Genomic DNA, 9,996 nt, shown 5'->3' on the forward strand with positions numbered 1-9,996 from the left:
ACACTATTCTAATGTTTCCTATTTTAGATTGTAAATGTCTAGTGGAACAGTGTAAATGTCATATTTTGTGGAAATAAAATTATTGTTGGGCATCTGAAAAACTTTTGGGCTGATTTATTACACATCCATAATACAATGTAGCTCAGAATTTCATATAGGAGTCTATACCTCAGTGATGATCATGCTGTTACTTTGACTCCATCTTGTAGTGTAAATATATCTGAGTTACATGTGTACACTAGGATCTCAAGGACACACCCATCACTTACATGTGATCGAGATGTCTAGTCATGAATCCTCCAGCTGGTACAACTATGACAAGATGTTGGGTGGCCACATTCACATTAACCAAAGAGGATGTTGAAATAGATTCATAGGTGGTATTACTCTATTATGGGTAGGCCTACTAATTTGAGAGGTAACCCAACAGCAATAGACAAATGGCAGTGGTGGGGTGGAAAAAGTACCCATATTTTCACACTTGAGTAAAAGTGAAGATACCTTAACAGAAAGTTACTCAAGTAAAAGCGAAAGTCATCCAGTAAAATATTACTTGAGTAAAACTCTAAAAGTATTTGCAGTGGTGGAAAAACTACCCAATTGTCATATTTGAGTAAAAGTAAAGATACCGTAATAAAAAATGAGTCAAGTAAAAGTGAAAGTCACCCAGTAAAATACTACTTGAGTAAAACTCTAAAAGTATTTGGTTTAAAATGTACTCAAGTATCAAAAGTAAAAGTATAAATCATTTAAAATGTCTTATATTAAGCAAATCAGACAGCAACATTTTCTAGATGTTTTTTTATTTATGTATAGCCAGGTGCAACCACTAACACTCAGACATCATTTACAAACTAAGCATGTGTGTTTAGTGAGTCTACCAGATCAAAGGCCGGGGGTGACCAGCTATGTTCTCTTGATAAGTGCGTGAATTGGACCATTTTCCTGTCCTGCTAAGCATTCAAAATGTAACAAGTACATTTGTGTGTCAGGGAAAATTTATGGAGTAAAAAGTACATCATTTTCTTTAGGAATGCAGTGAAGTAAAAGTAAAAGTTGTCAAAAATATGAATAGTAAAGTAAAGTCCAGATACCCCCAAAAACTACTTATGTAGTACATTAAAGTATTTTTATGTAAGTACTTTACACCACTGACAAACGGAAGAACAGTTATGTATGTAGCAGGCCTAGTTGTAAATTATGATAACATAATTATTTTCAATTTGAATCACCATTTGGCAAGATGCTCTAGTCTGCCTGACTTGTACAGAAAACCTTTATAGATGCTGGCATACACCAAAGAGTGGGAAACCTTTTTAATACAACTACGACTCCCAAGAAAACCATGTATATAGCTTACTTACTTTCTCGTGGTCATCTTATTTCTATTCATTATGTGTTTTTGTTCTACTTAACTTTTTCGTTATAGTACTACTGACATTGATTACTGCATTGTTGGAAAAGAGCATGCAAGAAAGGTATTTCACTGTAATGGCCACGTGACAATGAAAAAATGTATATGTTCTTCCACATCCGGGTCACCTCGCAGTTTACGGAAGTGATTCATACGCGGAAACAACACGTCAGAAATGGTGAGAGAAATACACAAAGTTGTGATTTACCCTGCATAATGCTGCCATTTTCATTTATATCCACAAATATATTTAATTATATACGGATTAGCTGGTAAAATGTCGTTAGGGAAGCTCCAGAGACCATGTCAAAGCCAGAAAAGGTGTATGTTAAACTGAATTAGCTAGCTAGCTTCCTAGATAATCTCTCAAACCTGTCTACTGTATGGTAGTTACAGCAATCTATCACACTATTGTCTTTTTTTGTGTCATGCATGGTATATTTATCACCTTGCCGGATTATCAAATTAAACTTTGTAGTGTTAGCTAGCTTACCTGGTTAGCTATATGAATCATCTTATACGTATAGCTATCTAGCCATGCGTACTAAGTGTTCTTATTATTAGTAATAATATCTAATCATATGATGCTTTAGCTATTTTTAACCTCATACTTCTTACTTTCTTGTAGGCCACAGGGGCAGACCAAGCAGTTGGCATGGGCCTTGTTGGCTTCAGCCTCCTGTTGTTTACATACTACACAATATGGGTAATCATTCTGGTAGGTAATTTATAGCCTAGATCTGCTATTCTGGTCCAAGATCTGTTTGTGCTGTTTTGCCAACACCTGCCATGGCATACCAATGGTTTTCCAAGACCGCACAATCCATTCTAGGACCAGGCTATAGATTAGATCTGCAAATTAAACGTGTTGCCTGAAATCGTTTTTGTGTCCACTGACTAACTTGACTGTTAATGTACCTTTTCCAGCCGTTCGTGGACAGCGATCATGTGGCCCACCAGTATTTTCTTCAACGGGAGTATTCTGTCATTCTACCTGGGATCGCAGCATTGATACTGCTGCTCAGTGTCGGTGAGTTCTGGAATGCTGCATTGGATGGGTTCTAATCCAGTGTTTTGGCCCCTTCCCTGTTCCCTGCCTGTAGATCCGAAAGAACTGGATAGACATAGGATCTATGTATTCTAGGGCATTCTGTTTGTTCACAAGGATCTCCCTGAGCTAGGTGCTACTGTGATGTCTATCTGGTGGTCTACAAATCACCAGAACTTAAAGTGGTACTGACAGTGTTTTAACTACTATGCTAATATGAAACAAACATCAGTCAAAAATATCAAATTCCCAGTTTATGCTTTGAAACCAACTCAATAAGAGGTTTTAAAAAGAGGTTATATTTGAGTCAAGATTCCATGACATACAGTAACGCATTGTTGGCAAAATAGGTGGATGCAGTTCAATACATGATTAATATAATTCATCAATACATTTCTTGGTAGTCTAAATAAATATTGCTATCAGGTTGTAAATCCCAGCTGGCCTGGTACATTGTTTGCTGCCTTCACCCATTTGGGATGCACTGTTTCAGTTGTAATTACAGAAATATTTTTGGGGAACAATGGATGACTGTAACTAAGGCTGGGAATGTCAGTGCAATCAAACTAGCAAGGGCAAAGTCAGTCATAACGTGGGTAAGAGGCTAGCACACGTGTCAAACACAAGGCCCGCAGTCTGAATATTACGCACAAGCGAGTATAAATGAGTCAGTCGAGTCATCTACTTTATGAAATTACTGCCTGGTGTGGTTGCATAGGTGAATTCAACTTCAATTGCGCTGCATTTGTGTTCCATTTACAGCGCACAGTGGAGGGATAGAGTACAGCCACATGCCACAGTCCTAGCTATGCTACTAAATTGTTGCTGTATGGTTTTGTTTTTTAAAGCTTGACAATGAATAACTAAAAAACAACCTGCAAAGGAGGAACATGTAAGCCTATTACAGCAAAACCAGAGCAGTAGCCTAAGCTGGCTATTCAACTACAATACATTTTGAGTGCACCATACAGCAATGCTGCATTTAACCACACCGGAGATCCATGCAGTGCAATAAAATAAAATAAACATGTTTTACGTTTAAATGTCACAACAACTTGTTATTAAATGCCTTTTGATTAGGGTCGCAGCATATTATGCAAGCATAGCAGCAAAGGCAGAACAAATAGTATTTATCTCTTTTGTTTTATTGTTAAAATGATATATACAGTATCCTATGTACGTAAGTGGACATTATAAAGGGCCATATTTTTTTCAAAATAATACAGTGGCTGGTTCGCAGTTAAGTTTTTTTGTTTATTTTGTAAAAAGTTCTCATTCAGTTGTCAAAATGTGGGTTCTGACAAGCATGCATTGCAGAAGTACGAACAGGCTACTATCCCCATCGTTTATCAGTGCAATTTTGAAGGCCAACTAGCTGAAACAGTTTAAGAGGGTTTATCTAATGTTTTCTCATTAGCAGGGATGCACAGGGGATGCATTTCCCCTTTCGGCGAAATTCGTAGTTTTGAATCCAAAATATAGGTGACATAGATTTGTGTAGATCCAATGAGAAAAGTTTGGGAGGGGAGGTGGTTTGGATCACTACTGGCTGTAAACGGATGAGTAATGCGCGTTTGGAGCAATACTGGCTGTATCCAAGGCTCAGCCAATCGTTCACATAACAGCAGAATGCAGTGCAGCAAGCTACTGAAGAGAGAAGAGACAACCAATTTGCTAGTTACAGCATCAGCGCGTGCTCTGGAAAGACAGCATAGAGTAGAAAGCGCGTGCTCTGGAAAGACAGCATAGAGTAGAAAGCGCGTGCTCTGGAAAGACAGCATAGAGTAGAAAGGCAGTTGCAGCAGCGTGTCTCCTGAACGATTAATGAAGAGGTAACGTTAGGTGAGAAGCCTGACCACGGAGACGGGGGTGAGAAGGTGATAAAGCGTACTTCATGAGCTGTAACTGAAAAACAACTGGAATTTTGGAAAGTTTGAGGTGAGGGAGATAGTGTAGTGGAACAAGTATTAGCATTGTTAAGTATCTTGCTAGCTGGATTGAATTCTCTGTTAACTAGCCAGAGAAATGTTGAGCAAAATTAGCCAACTCATCTGATCAAAAGTTTATGGTGTGACAATTAGCTTGCTAATAGTCAGACAGCTAGCTAACGTTACAACATCAGATGAGCTAACATTAGTAACCTAACCAATTCGCTTATAAGAAATCCCTCTATACCCTCCAACAAACCATCAAACAGGCAAAGCGTCAATAAAAGACTAAGATCGAGTCGTACTACACCGGCTCTGACGCTCGTTGGATGTGGCAGGGCCTGCAAATCATTAGACTACAAAGGGAAGCAAAGCCAAGAGCTGCCCAGTGACACAAGCCTACCGGATGAGCTAAACTACTTTATGCTCGCTTCGAGGGAAATAACACTGAAACATGCATGAGAGCAGCACCAGCTGTACCGGAAGACTGTGTGATCATGCTCTCCGCAGCGATGTGAGTAAGACCTTTAGACGGGTCAACATTCTCAAGGCCGCAGGGCCAGATGGATTACCAGGACGTGTACTGCTAGCATGCACTGACCAACTAGCAAGTGTCTTCACTGACATTTTCAACCTCTCCCTGTCTGAGTCTGTAATACCAACATGTTTTAAGCAGACCACCACAGTGCCTGTGCCCAACAACACTAAGGTAACCTGCCTAAATGACTACCGACCCGTAGCACTCACATCTGTAGCCATGAAATGCTTTGAAAGGCTGGTCATGGCTCACATCAACACCATTATCCCAGAAACCCTAGACCCTCTCCAATTTGCATACTGCCCCAACAGATCCACAGATGATGCAGTCTCTATTGCACTCCACACTGCCTTTTCCCACCTGTACAAAAGGAACACCTATGTGAGAATGCTATCCATTGACTACAGCTCAGCGTTCAACACCATAGTGCCCTCAATGCTCATCAATAAGCTAAGGACCCTGGGACTAAACACCTCCCTCTTTAACTGGATCCTGGACTTCCTGACGGGCCGCCCCCAGGTGGTAAGGGTAGGTAACAACCCAGCCGCCACGCTGATCCTCAACACGGGGACCCCTCAGGGGTGTGTGCTCAGCCCCCTCCTGTACTCCCCGTTCACTCATGACTACACGGCCAGGCACTACTCCAACACCATCATTAAAGTTGCTGACGACACAACAGTGGTAGGCCTGATCACCGACAACAACGAGACAGCCTATAGGGAGGAGGTCAGAGACCTGGCCGTGTGGTGCCAGGACAACAACCTCTCCCTCAACGTGATCAAGACAAAGGAGATGATGGTGTACTACAGGAAAAAGAGGACAGAGCACGCCCACATTCTCTTCAACGGGGCTGCAGTGGAGCAGGTTGAGCGCTTCAAGTTCCTTGGTGTCCACATCGCCAACAAACTAACATGGTCCAAGCACACCACGACAGTTGTGAAGCAGGCATGACAAAACCTGGGTCCTCAGATCCTCAAAAGGCTCTACAGCTACACCATTGAGAGCATCACTGCCTGGTTGCATCACTGCCTGGTATGGCAACTGCTCGGCCACTGACTGCAAGGCACTACAGAGGGTAGTGTGAACGGCCCAGTACATCACTGGGGCCAAGCTTCCTGCCATCCAGGACCTCTATCCCAGGCGGTGTCAGAGGAAGGCCCTGAAAATTGTCAGACTCCAGCCACACCACTGCCACTCTCTGTTGTCATCTATGCATAGTCACTTTAACTCTACCTACATGTACATACTACCTCAATTAACCGGTGCCCCCACACATTGACTCTGGACTGGTACCCCCCTGTATATATAATTTTTTACTGCTGCTCTTTAATTACTTTTATCTCGTATTCTTATCTGTATTTTTTTTTCAACTGCACTGTTGGTTAGGGGCTCGTAAATAAGCATTTCACTAAGGTCTACACCACATTGTTTTTGGCACATGCTACTAATAAAATTTGATTAAATATGAACTGGTATACGACTCCTTGCCGTTCAAGTTATAACGTTTTAGTTGCTTACTGAACCCTGGCAATCTGTGTGAAACGTTAACTAGCTAATGAACTAACCACTATCTGTTAACTAATGCTTTCCCTCTACAGTATGTGGTTAATTTTCAGAATGAGATAATTAATCTGATTGGCTATGGCGCACCGGTCTGCGTAGATGCCGGTTCTGGACAGATGTTTTTATTTACTGCAGTGTCTTAATTGTACAAACCTACAGTCACTTTCCCACTCCTATATTGTTGTAGAATTTTCACAATTTCCTTACTATACATTTTTTTGGGTGTGAAAATGACCAAATCGAAGTGCTCGCCTGTCAGAAAATGTAATAAAATTTTTTTGTTGGGATTTAATGTTTCTAAAATTCTGGCATTTCCACTTTAACTACAGATCCATATGCAGTACACACATTGGTGATTCTGTGTGTGGCATCTACTGTATTTTAATCTGGCCTTAAGAACACATTATTCTCCTTAAACAGACATCTTCTTCTCCTCCTCAGGTACCTTCATTGGAGTGGTCACCTGGAAGAATCGCAAGCCTAAGAAGGTTGACTAAGAGGGATGGTATCACAGAGGTTAGACGGTTGAGGATGTAGAACTAAAGCCACTGTAGCTTCCATAGAACCTCCCTGGTTCCAACATCTTTCCAACAGTTCAGCTGAAGAAACTAAAAATAAAGTCTGGACTGCTTCTCTGGGACAGCTGATGAAAACATCTAATGACTGAAAGACATAAGATTTGAAGAGCTGCTGTCCACAACCTTCTATCCCTTATCTCCATTCAGACCCTCTATGTGAAATCCTTAACCTTGCTGTTGGCAATGCATGACTCCGGATGCTATATTTGTCCTCAAGGTGCATTGTCATTTTGCCAGAGATTAAAATCAATGAGTCGCTATTCACTGTTACTGTATGTGGTCAGAACTAGATAAAACCTGGCTTCATAATGTGGAGGGGATAAAGATTTGCTGATTTTGTAGAGTGTACTATATCAGATCAAAGTTTCACTTTGGCATCACTTTTCATCACATCTTGAATTTAGTTTTCAGGCACTGTTTTACATTTCAATTTAAGATAAATTGGAGTGGTCACCCTTAAAGGCAGTGTTGTGTTCGAGACCACTGAGACCGAATCAAGGCCGGGAGGGGGACAAGGGGTCCAAGACTGAGACCAGAAGAATGCGAGTCCAAGACCATGATTGTAATTCTGTCAAAAAATCATCTGGTGTGTGGAACTGTGTGTTTTATTGCCGTGCTTGCTGTTAGCCATCTCTTTGAAAATAACTTGTGTGTGAAACATTGTTGTGTTTTAAAGTGGAACAGCATTTTAGCAACATTACATGTGATTAAAATCTGTTCAGATACACACCCAGGAAGAATATGACACTTTTAAAAAACAATGTATCCTGAAAAGCAACCACTTAGATATGGTCATTTTCACAAATTCTTAGAATGTTTGGGAATTCCGCATACTAAGGCATTTGCGAAAATTCTACAGCAATATAGATTGGGAAAGCAAAAAGTCGGTCACTCACCTACTCTTCCAATGACATGACATACTCCTAGCAGCTAGCTATCTAGCTAATGTTACTGTGTTTTTAACTTGATACATAAAGATTCATGCTAGCCTATTAGCCACGTTATGACTGACTTGTGGTCATTGCCCTTGCTCGTTTGATTGTATTGAAATTCCTCACCTTAGTTACATTCGTATGTTTTTGACCAGATTATTGAGTCTTTGAAACTGAAACCGTACATCCTGAATGGAGACACAGAACTATGTACCAGGTCAGCTGTGATGTACAATCTGATAGCAATATAAATGTATTGGTGAATTATATTAATCATGAATTGAACTGCATCCATCTATTCAGCCAACAATGCCTTAGTGTTTGGCATGGTACATTGAGTCAAATACAACCTATTTTTTAAACCTCTTATAAAGATGGTTTTGTAGCATAAACTGGGAATTTGATATTTTTGACAGATTTTATGATTGTCTGTTTCATATCTGCAAAGTAGTTAAAACTCTGTCAGTTCCACTTTAGGTCACTGGTTACTTTGTATGCAAACATGAAATGTTTTTTGCAATGGGAAGTAATAGTTGTACATTTCAATTAGGAAATGCTTAATGGTTGTTTTTATATTCTTATGACCTACTGGCGTATTATGTCTGAGTTTATGGACTGCTTATCCTTCAACATCTTATTTAACATTTAACTATGCAAGTCAGTTAAGAACAAATTCTTATTTTCAATGACGGCCTAGGAACAGTGGGTTAACTGCCTTGTTCAGGGGCAGAACGACAGATTTGTACCTTGCCAGCTCGGCAACCTTTCGGTTACTAGTCCAACACTCTAACCACTAGGCTACATGCCACCCCCCCATACTGTGTGTGACTGGTGTCTTTCCATTGTGCCTATGCCGTGGTGTAGTGGTGCCCAGAAAAGTGGGTATACTCTAATTTGGCGAAAAAGTTCACAAAGGAAAGGCACCCTGTGTGAAAATGTCTTTTTGTAATGCATTTTCCTGGCACATTTTTGGATTTTCACTCAAAATTACATTAGACGTTGTTGTCATATCGTTTTCAGCACTGCATTGCAGGCAAGAGACCATGTTCATAGTCATCATCGTTGCCACTGTCTAATAACGGATGTAATGCTGGCTGTAATGCTGTAATGTAAGGCTATCGATGTCTGTGAGCTGCTCCATGCCAAAACCAATTGACGGCTGCACTCTTGCTGCCTGCAGATGATATTTCGCTGAAACTAGGCTGTGTGCGGCGCATGTGAATATATTTAATCTGCTTTGCGATTGTGTAGGCTACTTTGATTTCTCTGCATGATTTCTCTATTTTACTACATAATTGATAAGTCTTATACCTCGACTACACTGCTTTGAAACGCATCGGTAGGGATTAAGAAGTGAAGCAATGCCCACTGAAAACAATAACTGGGTATACAGTTTATACCTGCATATAGCCTCCAATACACCACTGGCCCTTTGTGTTTTATAAAAAGTACACTATCCGCACATGAGTGCGCTGGCATTACGGTTGCTGTCCTTTCAGAATCACGAACCTGGCACACACTGAAGGCCTATAGGTTTGCCACTGCGCAAACATGTCTATAATATATATAAAGGCTGTTAAGATATTGTTTCAAGAAAGGTGTCTATATATTTGGCCTGGCGAAGCGGTTTTATGCGCTGACTGAAAGGAAGCTGATAATTCGTTTTTTACTCCGCTGGTTTCGGGAATAAATTACGAGTCCTCACTGTCCCGAGACAGAGTCAAAACCAGTACAAATGTATCCGAGACCGAGAGTACTACAACACTGTTTAAAGGTCTGTTGAGTTCTAATGATATTGCTAAGAATGATAAATATCAATTGTTTAGTTACTAGTCTACACAGAATGAAAAGGCCCAATTGATTAATGTAAAATGTTTGATTTCCAAGCATATTTACTGTATCCATAGAAGTACTGTAGATAGGCTGCACTGTGTGGCAAATGTGGGAATCTGCCATGATCTGAAATATCGTATCTGTCCTATTAGGGCGTCTGAG

The 9,996-nt window shown here is 40.5% G+C and overlaps 1 protein-coding gene across 2 annotated transcripts; it reads left to right on the forward strand.

Moving 5' to 3' along the window:
- The first annotated feature begins 1,517 nt into the window (after nt 1–1,517).
- LOC112230753 (dolichol phosphate-mannose biosynthesis regulatory protein) lies at nt 1,518–8,064 on the forward strand. Of its 2 annotated transcripts, none has more exons than XM_024397020.2 (4): nt 1,518–1,592; nt 2,043–2,132; nt 2,342–2,444; nt 6,933–8,064. In XM_024397020.2, exons 1-4 carry the CDS (start codon nt 1,590–1,592, stop codon nt 6,986–6,988), a joined length of 252 nt encoding a protein of 83 aa, XP_024252788.1. In that variant the 5' UTR covers nt 1,518–1,589; the 3' UTR covers nt 6,989–8,064. The 2 variants fall into 2 exon arrangements, with proteins under 2 accessions (XP_024252788.1, XP_024252787.1); XM_024397019.2 differs by lacking the exon at nt 1,518–1,592 and adding an exon at nt 1,631–1,735.
- The last annotated feature ends 1,932 nt before the right edge of the window (nt 8,065–9,996 follow it).

The sequence above is a fragment of the Oncorhynchus tshawytscha genome, linkage group LG33 (assembly GCF_018296145.1).
Source record: "Oncorhynchus tshawytscha isolate Ot180627B linkage group LG33, Otsh_v2.0, whole genome shotgun sequence".
NCBI classification, from domain to species: Eukaryota; Metazoa; Chordata; class Actinopteri; order Salmoniformes; family Salmonidae; genus Oncorhynchus; species Oncorhynchus tshawytscha.